We start from the raw sequence: 22646 nt of genomic DNA on the forward strand, positions 1-22646 counted from the left end.
TTCCAGGCGTTCTAAACAAATTTCTGGAGCTAATTCGTTTGTCAGGAGCGCCACAGGGCATTGATTATTCAATGCTCCACCATCATTTTGCCATCCCCGGTCCTCCCATTTTGTGCCACCAATGTCGGCTTGCACCCGATAGACTCGTGGTAGCAAAAGCTGATTTGAGGCAATGTTATGACAAGGCGTTGTCTGACCATCAGGCAGCCCATGATCTTCTGCTTTATGTTTGGTGCCTAAAAAGGGCATTCACGGTGCCCATATGGGGACTATCACACACTAAATTCAAGGACAATGTAGACAGATATCCATTGCTGCATCTACTGGACTTATAGCCTCGCCTTGTCAGGTGCGACTATATTTAGCAAAACTGACTGATTGAAGGCATATATGCTGTCCCTGTGGCATCTGACTATGTAGAAAAAACCGCAATTACCGCCTCATTTGGGCCCTTTAAGAGCTTGTTTATGATGTTCGGCTTTAAGAATGCTGCCCAGACTTGATAGCGTTTCCTGGATGGCGTCTTATGAGGTTTACCGTTCTGCTTCACATACTTTGATGACATCCTTGTGCTCTCAAACACCCCTGAGCTCCACTGCAGCCACCCAACAACTGCTTTCCAGTACCTGAGCGAAGCTGGCATAGTGAACAATCTGTTGAAATGTGTGTCTGGGGTCAGTGAGATCGAATTTTTCAGACACCTAAATCACCCCTACATAATCCACCCCTCTGCTGGACAAAGTACAGGTGACCATAAACGTGCCAAGCACACAAACTAACAGAGGCCTATGTCATTATCTCGGGATGCTTAACTTCTGCCTGTCTCATTTGCATAATGCTGCTGCAGTACTCGAACCACTGACTCCAGTGCAATGTGGTTCCACTGCGAAAGGAAGGGTTTCTATTACACAGACTGATGAAATTAAGCACAACTTTATCGAATCTAAACAGTGTCTCGCTGAAGCGGTAGTGTTTGCCCATCCAATACACAATGTGGAGTTGGATGTCGCAGTGGATGCCAGCCAGACCACTATTGGCACAGTGCTTCAACAATGCGTTGATGGCATCTGGCAGCGACTCAGCTGCTTCCCACACAAGTTATTGACATCGCAATGGTCTTGGAGCACATACAACCATGAGCTGCTGGCTGTGTATGAGGCAGTGAAACACTTCCGTTTGTCAATAGAAGTCAGTCACTTCATTACCTTCACTGGCCATAAACCAATAACAAAAGCCAATTTTTCTGCATGCCAACTACAGCAGCTGGAGTGCTTGTCCCAGTTGACAATGGACATCTGCCACATATCCAGGATGGACAACATCATCGCCAACTGCTTGTCCCACAACTGTCCAGTCATCTCCACCACAGTGAACTTTGAAGATGTCATACGAGAACAGGAGGGCGACAGAGAATTGGACAGGTTCCAACATAATACCTCCAGCAGCCTACATCTAGAACTGGTGTGAATCGCTGGATCCTCCCTAAAGGCTTGGTATGGCTTTACAACAGGCACACATCACCTGTTCCTCCCAGAGAAATTCCGGCACAGCACTTTCGACTGTGGTCATGAGTTATCACATTCTGAAACAAACACCATGGTGTCAGTCATGGCCACACGTATTGTCTGGCCTGGAATCTCAAAAGATTACTGTCAGTGGGCATGCACCTGCTTGGGATGCCAGCACACCAAAGTCAGGTGACACACCCACGTGCCTATCGGCGCCTTCCCCAGTGTGACACACCATTTCACACTTGCTATGTGGACACTGTAAGCCTGTTTCGTTTGACCCAAGACAAACGCTACCTCCTTAAAATGGTAGACCACACCTGTAGCAGACGTCACCGCTGACACAGTTGATTCTGCATTTGTTGGCATCTTGGTGGCCTGCTATGGCTGCCCCAGCCACGTAACTACAGATTGAAGCCATCAGTTTGACTATGCACGTCATTCAACTGTGTGATCCATGGCGCCACCACACAAAAAGGTACCACCTAGTATCTAATAGCATGGTTGAGCCGATCCATCGGACACTGAAGGCATCCCTGAGGTGCCACAACACCACCTGGATGGAGGTAGCCCTGCTCTACTCTTTGATCTGCAAGTGACCCCCAAGAAAGAGTCTGGCATCTCATCTTGGCCCCACCACTAGCAGATTGCCTGCACAATCACATGGCTGGCCTCCAACCACACCCACTGATACAGCATGGTGCTGGCATAGCCCTTGTCCAAGCAGACTTACAGTGCTGCAAGCATGTCATGCTGCATGTAGACGCGGTACATTTACCACTTCTGCTGCTGTACTTGGGACCGCATTGACTGATAAGATATTAGAAATCGAGTATAATGGTAGGCCAACTAAAGTCTCAATCAACAGAGTCAAACCAGAATACATCTTGACAAAAGTGCTCACCGCGCATTTCTTAGACTTGGCGGAGTACTTGGCAAGCGACTAAACTCTGCACACAACTGGCAAGAAAGAGCCGCTCCTTGCAGCTGCCGTTGGCTCACTCACACTGCCAGCTGTCACCAAGCAGCCATGTAAGCCCAAACCTACCCCCCCCCCCCTCCCCATGTCTCACAAAGGTGCACTGGCCAGCCCCACCACAGAAGCCAGCAGAGTACATCATATGCTGCATCATAATGACATCACGCCACACCGCCACACCTGACAGCCTTCACACCCCCCCCCCCCCCTCCCACATGCCACATCAGCCATGTGTGATGCCACACACTGTGGCCTTCACACTTGCACTGACATCACCACAAGTGTGTGAGGCACAATTATTTGCTAGCTGCAGACAGAACATTTTCGTTTCTTGCAGCTGCCAATCCCCAATCCCCAAGAAGGGATCTGTGTGACTATTAGGCCAAAACTCAGCACCCCAACACCCCATATGGAAACTGGATAGCTGTCACTCATTGACTACATTTCTTGTGCCTGCAAACTAAACAGTATGTGTGAGACGGGAGACCATTCACATGCTGGGCCAGTCATGATCCATTGTCCTTCCAAGGCCACAACCTGGGCTGTATGCTTGATCACTGAGGAGTGTGTACCCTCCATGATCAGTGGTTGAGCCATTCACCACAGACATGTGATCACCCTTGCAGGTGTTTTGGGTATGATTGTTAAGTGTTCTTTAGTGTATACATATTATTGTTAATAACCAAGTTATTGTGTAATCACATGCATTCAGTTACTGTCAAATATGCCTATAGATGTGAATCAGTGTGTGGGCACAGCAGTAAGATGGCTCACAGTACAACAGTTCTGAAAGTGGTAAAACCCACTTGTGGCGTGCTTCATAACAGATAATAAAAATGCGTTTTGATTGTCTAAATTACTGGTGGTCAAAATATAATGTAGATTGTCATGACAAACACTACAGGTAGAAAGCAAATGTTCCAAAAGCTGGAATCATAGGTCTGGTTGTTGTGGCATGTAGAGGGTGATGAAGTTTTCTTGCCGTGTTGAAGATGTTATACAGCTAATCAGTGAATTGCCTGTGAACTGCATGTCATGTAAAGAATTCAGCACTTCTCCAAGATTGTTATTGGAGGAATGGAAGTCACTTTTTCCAAATTGCACATCGACTGCTCTGATAAGGTTGCATCCCTAGTAGCCAGGTGTTTTAGGTCATCAATGGGCTTCTTTGGGGTCACCACTTGTTCACTGATTGACAATAAAGTACGATCAAAATTAAAACCACACATTCTTAAAGTCACCAATTTGTTACATGTGACACTATAAAGTAGATACTTGCTTTACAGAACAAGCAATGCACTGGCAGTAAAACAGGCACACAAAAAGAAAACATGAGTTCAGAAAACAAAGATACTGTACAATTATTTGTTTCAGTGGCAGTCCTCAACTAATTGTCACTATAAATCTCTCCAAATGATTGAGTTCAACAACATATGTGCTATATGTTGTTGCTGGTATTGATGATGAAAGCACCTAGATTGTGTCTTCACTTGCACAGTTACATTCATTAATGCCAAATGGAATACTTTTCTGGAGAAATCATACAAATACAAAAAGCATTCATTGCACATAAATGTACTGTAAGGATAATTTTTGTTGTCCTCCTCAAATTTCTTGCAGGCAACTGTTTAAAAAACTTGATGTACCACTACTAACAACAACCTCACAATAGTCTTACCCTCGTTTGGTGACTGTTATTTCACAGTTTGAAAATAACAGTACCTAGATCCATAAATATAGCACTAGGAACAAGAATAAACTCACTATCAACACCTTAAACTTACTCTTGTGCAGAAAGGGAAAACAAATGTAGCCACAGAAATATCTGACCAACTTTCTTATGAATTAAGATACAGGCAACAATGACAGCAGTTTCAAAAATGAAATGGATTTATGTCTGTAGAGAATATTTTATGGAAGCCAAACTGCGAGGTTAATTACAGGTCCTGCTCACAAAAATGTTTTAGTATTCATTCTATGAGCTATTTTCCGAAAAATTTCTGGCAATAGTGGAAAGTGGTAAATGGGTCTGTAATAAGAAATGACATGCTTATTTCAATTTTATAATATTGGGTATTGTCATTTCAAATTTAAGTCCATCAGAAAATTAGTTTTGAATAATTTATTGATTGCAAATGAACAACAAGCATTATCCTGTCAAGACACCACACGAGTAAAGCAATCTTGTAAATGTACCACAATAGTTTGACAAAGCTTCACTTTTTACTGGTTCTAGGCTGAATAACAAAAACTTTTGGTGTCAGTGTTAGGTTCCATCTAAATCCTGATTATGTTATTCTCTTATGAGGGATCTACTACTTCAAAAATTGTATTTCTCTGGAAAAAGGGATGACAGGTACATCACTTGACTTGCACCATAGGGTTTAAGTAAGTGTTACTTCAAACAATTAAATATTATGACAGCCCCTCACTTGTATGTTTGTAATTAAGAAAACATTAATAACTTTCACTTTAGGATGTCAGTATTCTGACACAAGGAATATGCATGCCACTGTTAAGGTGGGTGAGCAGCAAGCAGGTGCTAAGAAAGTTGTAATGATCTGCTAAGCTCAGAAGAAAATTTTGCTTCACAATCTATGAGACAGAGAGGGAGGAGGAGAGGGTCAAAGAGAAAGAGAGAGAGAGAGAGAGAGAGAGAGAGAGAGAGAGAGAGAGAGAGAGAGAGAGAGAGAGGGCACTGTTGTCTCCTGGCAGATCAGTTTGTCCTGGATGCAGTATCCAGTATCATTAAACGTTATGTGTTCCCCAAAACACTGTGCTATGTTACAGTATATTTAAATGTAAAAGACAGCATGCAAAATAATATGACACTGTGTGCTACCAAAGATTTTTTACTGGAACCATTTATCTCACTATGGTACTGACCTACCTTTTAACAGCATCTTCTTCTGAACCTATTCATACAAAAGGTTCTCAGTGCAGTGTACACCTTGAGCATGACTGTGTTTTACTATTTCATTTGATTTTAACCTAGTCACAACCTATCAACCAGTGATACTAGTTGGAATAATTTAATCATAGATAAGGTGTTTACACTTAAAAATAATGGGTAAGTGATGTGCTTCATGTACAAGACATACAACAAATCAGAGTGGTAATATCAACCATTGTGATAATTTATTAGTGCAACCAGCATGTGTATTTCCTAGTGCACTTCTGTGGCACATCACACAAAGAGCTGTTCAACCCAATATTTGCAAAATATGTCCATTTCTGTGCCTTTATTGTTGATCCACATTTCATTTAATGGGCATTACAGATTTTCTTTGTAATACAAAGGAAAGTAAATTTTTCTGTTTCAGGTAAAATGGTGGGATACAAGGAAGATGGCTGAACCAACTGAAACATTAATACTGGACCCAGTAAAAAGTGAAGACCAGTCCCTGAGTAGGGCACTTGGAGCCTCCTGTCTTGAATATGAGGGCACAATACCGACTCGATTTATGATTGGAACTGAAAATGGCACAGTATTTGGATGTAATCGCAAAGGAAAGACTCCTGTAGAAAAAATTGTATCTAAATACACAGCACACATAGGTCCAGTATATGCTCTTCAGAGGAACCCAGCATTTGTGAAAAATTTTATAACCGTTGGAGACTGGACTACAAGGATATGGTCAGAAGACTGTAAAGAATCAGCTATAATCTGGACTAGGTAACAAACGTAGCTACAAAGAGTATAGAAACAGTCAACTAAAGTGAATTACAGCATACAAGTTATGAACTTGTACTAGTTAAATAAACCATCTATTAATTAGGGTTATATGAAACAAGTTATGAAATTCCAGTGCTTGTCAGGTCATTGTGAAACATCCTGCTGGAGAAATTTAAGAGAGTAAGAGTTAACAACTCAAAGCAAATGAAAGCAGAGAAATTTAATTTACATAGTATAGATTTATGTGAAATTATGCACTACCAGTGTCTGAAGACTGTTTACCAACCAATGAAACAACGGGAACTTGCGAAGACTGTTTACCAACCAATGAAACAACGGGAACTCGCTTGTCGGATACCTGACAGAATCACAATTTATGGCTTATATGCCCATTAGCCTCTCCCCCTTTTTTTCATGTGAATAATGGACCTTTCTGCAGTGGAGTGGCTTGGTTGCCTCAGTGACACAGATAGCCTTAGCAATGATATCATAAAGATATCTGTGGAGAGGCTACACAAACATATGGTTCCTGAAAAAGGGCAGCAGCTATCTCATTTGGTGTCTGTGGAGGAGGAGGGGGTTGACACTCTGGATGATAGTAGATCTGCTCTTGCAACACTAGCCAATATAGCCTCTGTTTGTTGATATGGCAGACAGCTGAAAGCAAAGGAAAACTACTGTTCTTATATTTCCCATGCACATCAGTTCTTCAGTAAATGTTGAGAGCTACATGCCACTAGTCTTCAGACTGGGGACCACAAAAACAACAATGGCCATTACCTCAATTCCAGTTGTTTCTGTTGTAGAGTTGGTATTCAGAATTTCTTCTTTTGCCCACATCTCATTTAATGCTCATTTTAAACCTCTGATGCAAACAGAGGGTTGTTATAAGTTTAACGTGTGTATCTGCATATCTATCTGTGGCATTGTAGCTCCAAAACAAAAGGCCTGATTTCAATGCAGTTTTTTTTCAAAAGCTGGTTTAATATGGATGGTTCTTAGCTATGTTGCACGAAAATCTGTTCAGCCACTTAAATTTTATCAGATAAATTAAGTAAAATGTTTCCCATTAGCACACTCTATGGATATACACTGCATAATATATAAGAGCTACATAAAGTCATGTAGTACCAGATTGTAGGCCTCCAAAAGATATAAATAAAAGTCCACAAAAGTATATGTTTATCTTTCATGGTTGATCAATAATGATGATTTTTGACTATTGGAGTGGCCCGTTTCAGCATCTACAAATCAAAAATTGAGTGATTGTGACTCAACTGTAAAGATAAGCAATGCTCTCAGACCTTTTTGTAGTCCTTTTTGAGGTCTTCAGTTCAATACTAAATCAAATAATTTCGTCCTAATAGTTCAGACAGCCTGTTGCAAGAGGGTGCCATGGCAGCCCACTTACTTTCAATCTGATTTAGAATTATTTCCACTACTTGTTGGGTATGTTAGCTAAATTAGCTAACTATATGGTAAAACAAAGTCCAAGAATGTATGTGTGAATTTAAAAAGAACCACATAATCCACATTAGTGAAAAAGATGTCGTGTTGCGATTTCATGCGTCATCCTGGGAGGTATTTGTGTGAATGTAGGGACAGAGCGTTTATCGTTCCATGACTTCCAGCAAAATATAAAGTTTACAAAGCATGAAATAAACATAAATTTTAAATTTTGGAAACCACGACCCATAAAACTTATAAAAATTAAAAATTATATGTTTGCCCCTTTAAGTTTAATATAAGTAGTACTATTTTGATTCAAGTATCTTCACATGGTGGGAGCACTAAGTAAATAAAATAAAAACAGAATACATCTAAAAATGATAAAGTATAAAATTTAAATACAAGTAAGCTACCTAAGCAATGTAGATAAACATAAAAAATAATATCTAATTGTTGTTTGTACATAATTATGTAAAAATACAACATGAAATAAATAGTTAATTCTATTCTTCAACAATGTTAGGGTAATTAAGACAGATCGGTTTTCATATTTTGTATAGTAAGTAATTATATCTTCAGTAACTACTTTCAGGTTCTCGCAACTTGCAGGAGTGCAAGAGATGACACCAAACAGAAGAGGCTTATTCCCCGTAATAACAAAACTATGCTGCTCTCGAAAGGATAGCTGCTGTTAACTTGTTTTTGCATTTTTTTAAAATTTTAATTCTAAGTTTTTTATTTGAGATTGTACTTTAATAGCTCTACATTCTATGATACACCCTGTTTTCTTCATGTCAAAAATGATTACTAGTAAAATTATGAATTTGGATAATCTAGGTCATAAGTGCTTGGGTGCAGAACATAGTTAAATCTGGGATATCTTATACAAAATGGCTTTTGTAGAAGAATCCTTTATTTTAGGCGTTGATGCTCTGTATACTTTGAAATCCCCCTTACAGTTTAGATTTCCACACATGCTTCTACAATGGTACCATGTTGTATGGAGTATAAGATGCACTTTTTTCTTCAAAAAATTGCCTTCAAAATTCAGGTTCATCTCATACGTGAAATTAATATAAAAATATCCAGTACTTCATTTAAAATTTCCAACAGTCTTAAAAATGGCCATATAGTCAGTGCTGCAGGAAACTCTGAAAGGGAAATTGAGACATGGAAATACAGAGCTTTCTGTTATTCTGGTAGGACTTACTTTACAATTGCAGCCTCTTGATGTCTTGATAAATAAACCATTTGAAGTGTATATGAGAGATCAATGAAACAAATGGATGATGGATGAAACCCAACATGAATTCATGCCAAAGGGAGCTTTAAACAACCTACAGTCAAACAAATGGGTCAGGGGTTAACCAGTCATAGTCTAGAGTGAGAGAAGACATCATTATTAAATCTTTCAAGAAGTGCAGCATTGGTAATGCTCTCAATGGCAGTGAAAACCAACATATATATGAAGAGGACAACAATGACGAAGAAGAAGTTCAGATGACAATCTGCAGGGATTTAAGAGGTCGGTTCAGTTTTCTAACCTAAGAATTTTTTTTAGTCTATCTTTGCAGTCTTATGATAAAAATGGTAAAAATGTTATATTTAAAAAAATACCTTACAAAATTAAGGTGCATCTTACAGTCCATAAAATGTGGCATGTGTACACAGCAAAGTACAGTGCTGTTTCAAAACATAAGTCCATTTAACTCTTTCCACCTTTCTGCTTTCCCTTCTTTGCTTAGAACTGAGTTTCCATAAGAGCTCTTGATATTCATGCAAGTGCTTCTCTTTTCTCCAATGGTCTATTTAATTTTCCTGTAGGCAGTATCTATCTTACCCCTAGTGATGTATGCCTCTACATCCTTACATTTGTCCTCTAGCCATCCCTGCTTAGCCATTTTGCACTTCCCGTCAATCTCATTTTTGAGACGTTTGTATTCATTTTTGCCTGCTTCATTTACTGCATTTTTATATTTTCTCCTTTCATAAATTAAATTCAATATTAATTCTGTTACCCAAGGATTTCTACTAGCCCTGGTATTTTTATCTACTTGATCCTCTGCTGCCTTCACTGCTTCATCCCTCAAAGCTACCCATTCTTCTTCTACTGTATTTCTTTTCCCCATTCCTGTCAATTGTTCCCTTATGCTCTCCCTGAAACTCTGTACAGCCTCTGGTTTAGTCAGTTTATCCAGGTCCCATCTCATTAAGTTCCCACCTTTTGCAGTTTCTTCGGTTTTTATCCACAGTTCGTAACCAATAGATTGTGGTCAGAGTCCACATCTGCCCTTGGAAATGTCTTACAATTTTTAAACCTGGTTCCTAAATCTCTGTCTTACAATTATATGATCTATGTGATACCATCTAGTATATCCAGGCTTCTTCCATGTATACAACCTTCTTTTATGATTCTTGAACCAAGTGTTAGCTACGATTTAGTTATGCTCTGTGTGAAATTCTACGTGGCGGCTTCCTCTTTCATTTCTTCCCCCCAATCCACATTCACCTACTATGTTTCCTTCTCTCCCTTTTCCTATTATCGGATTCCAGTCACCCATTTATTTATTTATTTATTTATTCATCCGTGGAACAATAAATATTGTATGGATGTCGTCAGATTACAACACCCATGACTATTATATTTTCGTCTCCCTTCACTGCCTGAATAATTTCTTTTATCTCATCATACATTTCATCAATTTCTTCGTCATCTGCAGAGCTAGTTGGCATATAAACTTGTACTACTGTAGTAGGTGTGAGCATCGTGTCTATCTTGGCCACAATAATGCGTTCGTATGCTGTTTGTAGTAGCTTACCTGCACTCCTATTTTTTTTATTCATTATTAAACCTTCTCCTGCATTACCCCTATTTGATTTTGTATTTATAATTATGTATTCACCTGACCAAAAGTCTTGTTCCTCCTGTCACCGAACTTCACCAATTCCCACTATATCTAACTGTAACCTATCCATTTCCCTTTTTAAATTTTCTAACCTACCTGCCCAATTAAGGGATCTGACATTCCACGCTCCGATCCGTAGAACGCCAGTTTTCTTTCTCTTGATAACGACGTCCTCTTGAGCAGTCCCCGCAGAGAGATCCGAATGTGGGACTATTTTACCTCCGGAATACTTTACCCAAGAATACGCCATGATCATTTAATCATACAGTAAAGCTGCATGCCCTCGAGAAGAGTTACGGCTGTAATTTCCCCTTGATATCAGCCGTTCGTAGTACCAGCACAGCAAATCCGTTACAAAGCCAGATCAGTCAATCATCGAGACTGTTGCCCCTGCAGCTACTGAAAAGGCTGCTGCCCCTCTTCAGGAACCACACGTTTGTCTGGCATCTCAACAGATACTCCTCCTTTGTGGTTGCACCTACGGTACGGCCATCTGTATCGCTGAGGCACACAAGCCTCCCCACCAACGGCAAGGTCCATGGTTCATGGGGATGGGGGGATATCATTATTTATTCTCGCAGGTAGTTTCTGAACAATAAATTCTTTGACATTTTGAAAAAAACGGGACTTCTACCCGAAGTTCGCACACAAGTGCTTTTTTAGATATGTAGATGATACCTTTGTCATTTGCCCCATGGCAGGGAGAAGCTAGATGATTTTCTGAAACATCTGAATTCATGCCACCCGAATATAGCATTCACAATGGAACTGGAAAGGATAGACAACTCCCATTCCTGGATGTATTAGTTAAGAAAAAGCCTGATGGCACAGTTGGGCATAGTGTGTACCACAAACCGACACACACTTACTTATACCTGCAAGTCAACAGCTGCCAGGATCTGGCACAGAAGACCAGAGCGCTCAAAACTCTAGTGCACAGAACACTCTGCCGGACCCCGACAGTTTGGCGATGGAAATAGAACACTTACAGTCGGTGTTTAGCAAGAATGGACTCTCATCTAGAGACATCCAGAAGGCACTTCGACCTGCCAGTCAACCACAGGATCCAGAAGAAGAACCAGAAGTGGCAAAGAGAGTGGCATACGTGACAAATGCTGGACCGATCTCTGCTAAGATTAGCGGAATTCTCACGTAACGTGACATCAAGAGCATATTTTGTCCATCCACTAAGTCTGGGACAATGTTGGAGAACGTAAAGGATGACCTGGGGTTACGGAAACTGGGCATTTACAATATACCGTGCGAATGTGGGCTGTCATACATCGGCCAGACCACCAGGACTGTGGACACCAGGTGTAAAGAACACCAGAGGCACACCAGACTCAGACAGGCAACCAAATCAGCCATAACAGAACACCGTCTAGAACTCAGTCACTTGATGAACTACAATGACACCGAGATTATCACACAGATCAATAGATATTGGGACAGTGCCATAAAAGATTCCACCCAGATCAAGATCATGGAGAATCTCATCAACCGTGACACTGGATACCAGCTCAGCACGGCCTGGGATCCAGCTCTTGAACTCCTGAAAACTCAACGCAAAACACATCGAGATTTCACAAGAAACAGGAGTGGGGATCGAGAAAACAGCCACGAGACAGAGCACCAGACACTACAGATTTGTCCTGACACTCCTGAGATGACGACCACCCTAGAGAACGGCCAAATTGGGCGCGGAATTCGGTTGGAACACCAACTGTCAGAGGGAACCATCGGAGTCGCGCCTAGCGGGCGCCGACCCGGGACGGAACACTCGACGCGGCGCGGACCGATTACGAAGCGGCTAGCAAGGGACAGAAGAGGAAGCTGAGGAAACAGCAATGAGACAGAACACCAGAGATTACAGACCTCAGATGATACAGCCTACTGGTGCACAGAACTGAACACAAAGGGGAATACAGGCCCACATAGTGGAAAAACTCTTCAAAGGAGAAAGAAGACTTATATGCAGTATCATCAAACTGCATCCCACAACCTCCCAGCAATGAAGTGTACACAATCTCAGGCATAGAACCACTACAAACCAGAATAGCCAAGCTCAGGGTGAGATACGGAAAACTCATACTCCACACCAGGCGAGACATGGAGGATATTGTCACCACAAACGGAAAAGAAAAAAGAAAACCTACCTACAAATACGTACCACCCTCACGCACAATAGCCCAAAACACAGGCAAAACATTCACTGACCTCGTCCTAATCCTGCAACCCCTAATTGAAAAGACAACAACAGCAACTCACCTAGATGAAAGAATAATGGATTAACCACAGACACACACACACACACAATAACAAGAAACAATCAAACAGTCTAAACAACACCAAACACCTGACAACAGCCAACACTCCATCTCAGGATCCATTAACAATTAAAAAAACCTCAACCAAAATTGAAAATACCCAAGGAAGACACGCAACACCACCTATAAGTGTATACTATTATAACCAAAAAATATTGTAAAGCAACTACGCTCGCAATCTGATATCTACAAGAGATTACCGAAATATATGTACAAAGATCAAGAAAATTACCCTTGATACCTACCATGTAAATTCTACCAAATTACTTTTTTTTTAATTTCACTATGGGACTTTTTTAATGTCATTAGTCGCCTAGAACTTACAACTACTTAAACCTAACTAGCCTAAGGACATCACACACGTCTATACCTAAGGCAGGATTCGAACCTGCGACCGTAGTGGTCGGGCGGGTCTAGACTGTAGCGCGTAGAGCCGCTCGGCCACCGCGGCCGGCTCACCAAATTACTTATAAATTACATCTCACTTACGTATCTTCAAACTTACCATGCACGATATATATATATATATATATATATATATATATATATATATATATATATATATATATCTTCTTAATTAAATCTTTTGTATGTATTATGTCTTTTGCTTTTACTATACCTTCTGTTCTTATTATGTCTTTTTCTACTAAAAACCTATGCTATATTAAAATAACGTTACTTAAACTTTTGTTATATGTAAAAAAGGAATATACTGTAATACTCGTTGTAACAAAATTGTAAACCATTTATGACAATGCACTTGCGAGAAAAATAAATTGTATCATCAAAAAAATAAATATGTAAAACCCCTATGGCTGAAAGGGACGCCAGCATGCCGTCAAACAGCCCGCCCTCCTCCCTTTTTTTTTATCCAAAATGTCAACAGAGAGCCGGAGCCGGGAAAGCCTGAAAAATTAAATAAATTCGTACTTCGTAAGTAATTAATTGGATATTATGCAACAAGACGTTGAAGAGTGGAAATATTGTCAGCACACTGAGATACTGATGCCTGCGTACGAGGCTTGCAACGATACGAAGTGAAAAAATTGCTGTTTGTCAAGCTCAAAAATAAGTTTCTTCCAGTTGCAACTGTATCCACATGTACACCTAAAACATCGAACTTTCCGCGCTATTCACTGGCTTTGTTCATGAGCTATATTAACCGCTGGTGTAGTATTGGCAGTATTCCACTTGTTCTAAGGAACTGGATGTATTTTTTTTATTTTGTTTATACAGAAATTAGGGCAGTGGCCATTTGCAGCTAAGTACTTAATCATTCTTTAACAAGCATTATTGATGGTTTCTTATACTGCAGACTCTCAAACAATTAATTTAATACTTGTTAACGGCATAAAAACTAACGCTGCTTGGTGCTTGAAAGCCATTCACATACCGAAGAAACAAACGTGGAACAACCACAAAACCCCGTAAATTCTACTGGTGATTTGGCTTCCAGATAATACCATACTCTGGCTCTAACTATGACTCACCAATGGCTAATTTTCCTTTCCACTGTCGTAATACAGCAAGACGTATTTGTGTTTGTACAGTTTCCATCGCGCGCTGCTGACTGATGGTGCTTGGAGCCCGACCCGGTACTCAGTGTTCTGCACCACCAGGATGGACGGGACGCTGGACGTGTGGGACATTCTGCAGCAGCAGAAGGAACCCTGCCTCAGCGTCAAGGTTAGCTACGGCAATCTGCCATGCAATCTTCTAGAATCATAAGGTTATTCGAGTGTACTCTACACCCTATACAGGTTGTTACAAAAAGGTGCGGCCAAACTTTCAGGAAACATTCCTCACACACAAAGAAAGAAAATATGTGTCCGGAGACGCTTACTTTCCATGTTAGGGCTCATTTTATTACTTCTCTTCAAATCACATTACTCATGGAATGGAAACACACAGTAACAGAACGTACCAGCGTGACTTCAAACACTTTGTTACAGGAAATGTTCAACATGTCCTCCGTTAGCGAGGATACACGCATCCACCCTCCGTCGCATGGAATCCCTGATGCGCTGATGCAGCCCTGGAGAATGGCGTATTGTATCACAGCCGTCCACAATACGAGCACGAAGAGTCTCTACATTTGGTACCGGGGTTGCGTAGACAAGAGCTTTCAAATGCCCCCATAAATGAAAGTCAAGAGGGTTGAGGTCAGGAGACCGTGGAGGCCATGGAATTGGTCCGCCTCTACCATTCCATCGGTCACCGAATCTGTTGTTGAGAAGCGTACGAACACTTCGACTGAAATGTGCAGGAGCTCCATCGTGCATGAACCACATGTTGTGTCGTACTTGTAAAGGCACATGTTCTAGCAGCACAAGTAGAGTATTCCGTATGAAATAATGATAACGTGCTCCATTGAGCGCAGGGGGAAGAACATACCGACGAAACTGAAATGAGGTTTAACATGGAAATTAAGCGTTTCCGGACACATGTCCACATAACATCTTGTCTTTATTTGTGTGAGGAATGTTTCCTGAAAGTTTGGCCGTACCTTTTTGTATCACCCTGTATGATACTTTAGTTCCGAATATGTTGGTCTAGGAGTGTTACTGTACTTCCAATCACAGGCAAACGAAGTTCTTAGCATTTACCTCCTAATACTTAGGAATTCGGATTCAGATCTCTGTACGTAGACAGAGAATTCTTTGCTTCCAATGCGCAGCGTGTGGTGGACATCCTCCTTCCTAGGTAATGTTCTTATTATTATTCCACTTTTAATAATACGGGAAACACACTTTCTAACCGACATTTGACATAATTTTACTTTGTTTAATGCGCTCTAAGATTTGATTTTCAGGCTCATTTTCGGAAAATAGGCTTGTAACTCAAAACCTACGTCGTTTAAAATAAAACACTAGTTTGTAAAACACAGCCAGTAATGTGTGTTTTCTTTTGTAATTACCAATAATGTTTCATTAAGAACCCTCAGTGACGTGAGTTAAAATGAATCCATTCTAACTCTGATATGTGGGAAAAGTCACCTGCATGATTAAATTTCCTCGGCCACTGCTTAAGTGGCGTGCAATTCTAGAGCTACATCTTCAGTATCCATCCTACAGATACGTGTCAACACAGTAAAGAATTCACAGCAAGGTGCCATAAGCTGTTCCCAAGCTAAGTGGAGGGGGAAAGGATGTAATCACTGAGTGAAACAGAAAACCCTTGGAGCTTGCAGAACGTTTATTACAGATCGTCGAAAAAAAAACTGTATTCAAAAATTCTCCTTAAAGTCTGGCTACATAAGATCTAATCGATCTAAAAACATTGTGGCAGTAAAAGATATAATTCCAATGAGTAATCGCTCATCAGTTATTGAACTGTTCATTGTTCTTGACAAAAGAATAAACAAAACAAAAAAGTATACAGATATATGTAACTGAAAACTGTTATGTACTAACGCAAAGAGATGGAGCGCTTAAATGTCGAAAAACGAAACACTACTCACAAGGGAACCTCCCCATCGCATCCCCCTCAGATTTAGTTATAAGTTGGCACTGTGGATAGGCCTTGAAAAACTGAACACAGATCAATCGAGAAAACGGCACTCGAGAGCTTACACTTTCCTTGGTGTTGCCTATCTTGCACATGGACTACTCAGTTTGTATATTTTGCTTATTTTTTCATAGTTCCACACAACTTCTTCCTGTTTTCTCGATTGATCTGTGTTCAGTTTTTTAAGGCCTATCCACTGTGCCAACATATAACTAAATCTGAGGGGGGTGCGATGGGGAGGTTCCCTTGTCAGTGACAATAAAATTCGGTACACCGCAAGGCTGATTTTTGGGATGAGCAATACTTCCACTGCCCATGTGCACCATGCCGAAGTGAACATATGGAAGGACTGCCATTCCGCCCCACCCCGCCCACAGTATTCGCGCGGCGCGAGATAATGTGCCACAACCACAAAGCCGCGCGACATGGTGCAGGGCCGAGTCGCGCCTCAATTTGCGCGTGTGGCACAGCGCGCTTTTTTGTAACTTCACAGATTCAAATTGGACCACGCAAATTGCACCACGACTGGGACGCGCCGCGCCTGCGTCAGGTCGCGTGGCGTTGTGATTGTGGCACAGTTTCTCGAGCCGCACATCACGCAAGTAAGGCAAAAATCATATATTTTTACTGAATAGTTTCTGTAAAATCGTTTGAGAAAGATTACAGGATGCGCGCATCGATTCTGTCAGCGCAGATCGTTGCCAATCGACGTGGGAAGTATGTGTACGTGTTGCAATATGTGCAGTACCAGCGCGACATCTGCGGAACGTGCACATCGTGCTGTAGTGTCGTGTCACGTCACGCGTGCTACATTCGTCTCAATTTGCGCTTAGGCCGGTATTACACAATCAAATTTCTTTGTCAAAGATTTGATCAAAGATGTGATCAAATATTCCGTAAAATATATTTGACAAAGATCTTTGACGTAGCGTTAGAAGGGGTATTACACAGTCATCATATTTTTCGTCAAAGTTCAAGATGGCTGACAACAACAACTTGTTATTAACCGCAGCAGTTGCATGTACCACAATTGCACTGTGTGCACATGCGGAAGAGAAGCGGAGGAAAAAAGGAAACATACCTGGGTGAAGCCGTGGGTTTATAACACGATAAAAGCATTCAACAATACTTGTTACGTGAGCTTATAGTGGCGGACGTCAAGTCGTACATCAATTACTTATGAATGGATGAACATACATTTCTGTATGTGCTCAAAGAAGTGTATCCTCATATCACAAAGAACAATATTCACTTAAGAACTGCTACATCTGCAGAAGACAGGCTCACTGTTACACATTACAGGAGAGGTTTAGGTTAGGTTAGGTTAGGTCAGGTCTCCAATCTTCGTAATCTATTTTTGCATTCAGCGTGCCTCACGTTATAAAGGGCCTCATCAGATTCATGCATCTTAATTTTGTAGTTGTCGGCACACACCAATTGTATTTACTGACAATGTTTATAAAAACACAACAGACGACAGAATGCAGCGATGCTAGCGCTCCATGTGGTAACATGTCACATTGCAGAGAACAGAAGACAAGCGACTTATTTGATCAAATCTACAGGGTGCCCTAGATTTGATCAAATATTGGACGACATTTGTCAAAGTTCCCTATTACACCATCAAATACCTTTGACAAAGATATTGCACAAAGATATTTGACAAGGAAATTTGACAGTGTAATACCGGCCTTAGCCTAACGTGACCACCGGCTATGTTCGACGTCAACGTGCAATAACCACTTACAAACGACAGGTGGCACTAGCAGTGGTGGGTGAAAAGGAGCGATTCATCTGACGTCCAAAAGGACATGATCATTTGCTTTCCAGCGAAGGGTGGAAGCATTTACAAAGTGTCTAACTCTGTAAACTGTTTGAGTGCCTCCTTGGTTCAAATACGCCGTGCACGGCAAAGTGGCGCTGTCCAAAACCGGCGCCGAGGCAACAGTGGTGCACCACGAGACATAGCTGACAGGGGTGAAAGACGGATGCGGAGGTGTGTACGTGCAAACAGACATACAACTGTTGAATAACTGACCGCACAGTTGAACCAACAGTCCCTCCTCAACTACTGTTCAGCAAATGGAGTTGTGTATGAGCCCCTGTAGCAGGCGCCTGGTTCATGCACCCATGCTGACTGCTGTTCATCAGCTACAAAGGCAGCTGAACGTCCACTGAGTGGCGACAGGCAGCCTCTTCAGACGAATCACGCTATATGCTCCATCAGACACATGGCCTTTGTTATGTACCGCTCTGCAAAAATCGTCAGATAGGTACAGGCCGGTGGAGGGTGCGTTGTGGTCTCGGGAATGCTTTCGTTGCATTGCCTGGTTGGTCTCGTCATACTGGAAGGCACAATGGATCAACACAAGTGTGCATCTATCCTTGGGGAGCATGTCGACCCCAACATGCAGTTTGGTTTTCCTCGGCACAATGGCATCTACCATCATGACAATGCAACATGTCGCGCGTCCGCCCCTGTAGCTGACTGGTCAGCGCGACAGATTGTCAATCCCAAGGGCGCGGGTTCGATTCCCGGCTGGGTCGGAGATTTTCTCCGCTCGGGGACTGGATGTTGTGTTGTCCTAATCATCATCATTTCATCCCCATCGACGCACAAGTCGCCGAAGTGGCGTCAAATCGAAAGACTTGCACCAGGCGAGCGGTCTACCCGACGAGAGGCCCTCGTCACACGACGTTATTATTATGATAACATGTGACACAAATCGCAATGTATGTGAGTGGTTCCAAGACCATTAGGATGACTTTAGTGTACTCTCCAGGCCACCAACACCCCCCCCCCCTACCCTCCCCGAATTTAAACCCAATCGAGAATCTGTGAGATCACCTCGATCGGACTGAACGCGCCACGGATCCTCAACCTTGTAATCTAGCGCAGGTGGCCACGTACTGGAGCCAGCATGGCTGCAGATCTCTGTCGGTACCTTCCAGAGCATCACTGACTCTCTTTCTGCACATCTGCTCTGCAAAAAGTGGTTATTCAGACTTCTGACAGGTGGTCATATTACATCATTACCTATCCCTCTTTGCCTGCAAGTCCAAGGAATTTCGCAACACATACCATCATTTCCTATTACCAATGTAGGCCTCTATCCATCTAAATAAGCACACAGGCGAGGACTCTCGCATTCAGAATTTGCTTTTTTAATGCAATTTGCACTATAAATTAGGGAGTCTCTTCTAAGGATGAATTTTTCTTTTCTAACTTAAAGTATTTTTGTACTACTAAAGTATACCTTATCATGCAGTTTCAGCTTCATTTGATGATGAGAACCAGTGCCTACTCGACTTTAAAGATTTGAATTGATATTTGCAGCCGGCCGAAGTGGCCGAGTGGGTCTAGGCGCTACAGTCTGGAACCGCGCGACCGTTACGGTCGCATGTCCGAATCTTGCCTCGGGCATGGATGTGTGTGATGTCTTTAGGTTAGTTAGGTTTAAGTAGTTCTAAGTTCTAGGGGACTGATGACCTCATATATTAAGTCCCATAGTGCTCAGAGCCATTTGAACCATTTTTTGATATTTGCATATATATGAACTGGCGACTAAATTCGACTGAGTGAATGAAATGTGTAAATAAACTATGAACATCTTCATTAGACTCTTTACTTGAATCACTTAAACAAACAAAGTTATATCCCATACTTAGGCCTACTTTTGGAAACAGTTTTTTTTTTTATTTGCAGTGCTTGGTGTGTTATGGACCTCCTTAGGGAAATTGCGCCCAAAGCTGGAAAGAAGTCCAATGTATACTGGATATGTCATCAGTGGGGGCCTCATCCGAGATGTGAAGGAGGTCCTGCCTGCGACTGTCAGAGGTGCAGGATGCAGTCATTTTCAAGTTGTGCCTCACGTCGGTACCAACGATGCTTGTCACTTGGATTCTGAGGCCATCCTCCTTTCGTACAGACACTGGCGGAAGTAATGAAGACTGCTGGTGTCGTTCATTGGGTGTAAGCAGAGGTTACAATCTGCAGTATTGTACCCAGAACTGATCGAGGTCCTTTGAATCGGAACCGAGAAGAGGGTCTCAACCAGAGGCTCTGCCACTTCTGTGACTGTCTTGGCTGCAGATTTCTGAACTTGCGTTATGAGGTTGGGAACTGTAGGATTCCTCTTGACAGGTTAGGGGTGGACTAAACAGACGAAATAGCTACTCAGATAGCAGAGTACTTGTGCAGTGCATATAGCTTTTTTTTGTAGGCGGTGGGTTTTCAAATAAAACATGAAATGATGGCACTCAACTACGTACTCTCTGACTCAGAGTTGAAATATAGAAAGTTTTGACTGGTTTCGTTGTCTTGGGGCTGGTATACGTAGGTGTCGCATTACGAGCCAAATACTGCTGAGTGTACAGTATATACATGAATCAAATGGTCGAAGGTTCCTATCACTCGGCAATTGCGAATTTTTAATGCAACATAGTAATTTATAAATGAAAGATTGCAATTAAATAAAATCTGCAGGTACAATCTTAACGACTTTAAATGATGAATATGATAGCAGAAGTACTTTTGAGAATGCGGTATATTTCTGCAAAACACTTACTGGTGTCGATGGTCCACCAATTAAATAGAATATAAGTTGAATAACAGGGAAACAATAGACTCCTACTGATTGTAATTAGTTATGAACGACAGCATAGCTCGCGAGATATTCACTCACAAGTTCACAAGTCGGCACTCCGAAGTATTTCTATCTCCAGCGACCACACGCAAACTGGTCCACTCTCCAAGACTTTCCCGCTACCGTACGTCGCACCGTATTGTCCAGGACTCCCTCGTGTCCTCTCCTATACCCCTTAGAACTCCCTCTGTCCTTTCTCAAAATGATGCTCCTCCCCCACCTCCATACAGTCTCTCCACGTGTCCCTTTTGGAACGATCACTGCGATTGGCTAGAGTGCTCCCGCCCTGTCTCCAAGCCAACGCACACTCACAAACGTAACGAAACACATTCGAAATACTGGAGTTACATTTAAATAATTTGGAATTAAATAAATATTCATACGGCTGGACCATGAACACGCTCTAACACAAATAATTAAATACATAAACAAATTAAATAAACATATATCAAAGGAATGGAAACAAAAGATAGGCCAGTAGCCTAAAGTGCCAGTGCTTTCCAAACACAGTAAATATTTGACCAATTTCTTCATTAATAGTATATATCGGATACGAACAAAAACATAGACGAATAAATATATTTATGAGCATGCTGCTACCGTTTTTTCGTGTCACTGTGGAGTACTTATGGCCTGAAGCGATCGATAGTAATTGGCCACTAATAGCTTTCTAAAGACACGTCGATCGACAAAATCGGATGAACCGTTTAGATTTTGGAAATTCGTTGCTGGGTGTTACTTGTATAATTGATCATCAGATACTCAACTTTAAACTAATAAAGATATTGAAAATCTGACTACACCACCAGAATCGTCTTGCAAATAATGGTAAGGTACATGTTTCTTTTTGAGGTAACGTGACTCACCTGGCTACTATTAATTTCTATACAAACTGTGAAATGGCTGCCATTAAGGTTTCACAAAGTCCGATATCTTTGGCACTCCTGGCATGTCTCCTTCATCGACACAGCGTCATCAAGGAATTCCGAGCCACGCGGTCCCTGGAGCCCAGCTAACGTTTGGCACCACGTGGCCGCCGACGAGCCGCAGCTCGCTGAGAGGCCCCAGCACGGCCACGCCAACTCTGAGCTTTGAATATTTTCAGGGGGCCACAACTCGCCCTTTACCTCACAAGGCTAAGCGGCCGTTTGAGGTCTCCTGATGAATGCTTGCCAGTATCCAGTGGATACGCAGAGAGTAAAATCAGATTGCATAGAAAGTAAAGACATTTCAGATGTCGAAATGTTAACAGTAAGTTGCAGAAGCATCTGTAACAAAGTCTGTTGTGTTGGCAGAAGAGCCAACACCGTGTTACTAGTGGAGGCCGAAATGCACGCGTTTCAGCTCACGCAGGCTGGCGTGAGGAGGGAAGAACTATACTGACGTGAGGTCTGGAAAATGACAAGGAATTAGAATTCAGAACGCGGACGTAAGTAGTTTGATACTTTACTTTAATCCATTAATGAAGAACGTCGCTCTTGACGGTACATGATTCACAATATCAATATCAATAGTAACTGAATATGGCGCCTTGCTAGGTCGTAGCAAATGACGTAACTGAAGGCTAGGCTAAACTGTCGTCTCTGCAAAAGAGAGCGTCTGCAGTCAGTGAACCATAGCTAGCAAAGTCGGCTGTTCAATTGGGGCG

At 41.8% G+C, this 22646-nt stretch overlaps 1 protein-coding gene across 1 annotated transcript in view; it reads left to right on the forward strand.

Annotated features, from left to right (window-relative positions):
- LOC126474629 (dynein axonemal intermediate chain 2) overlaps positions 1–22646 on the forward strand; it is a 170633-nt gene that overhangs the window by 99861 nt on the left and 48126 nt on the right. Inside the window, exons 5-6 of the mRNA XM_050102108.1 lie at positions 5811–6163; positions 14396–14531. Coding sequence (XP_049958065.1) covers positions 5811–6163; positions 14396–14531 — 489 coding nt within the window. The remainder of the gene's footprint in view (positions 1–5810; positions 6164–14395; positions 14532–22646) is intronic.

The sequence above is a fragment of the Schistocerca serialis genome, chromosome 4, assembly GCF_023864345.2.
Source record: "Schistocerca serialis cubense isolate TAMUIC-IGC-003099 chromosome 4, iqSchSeri2.2, whole genome shotgun sequence".
Taxonomy (NCBI): Eukaryota; Metazoa; Arthropoda; class Insecta; order Orthoptera; family Acrididae; genus Schistocerca; species Schistocerca serialis.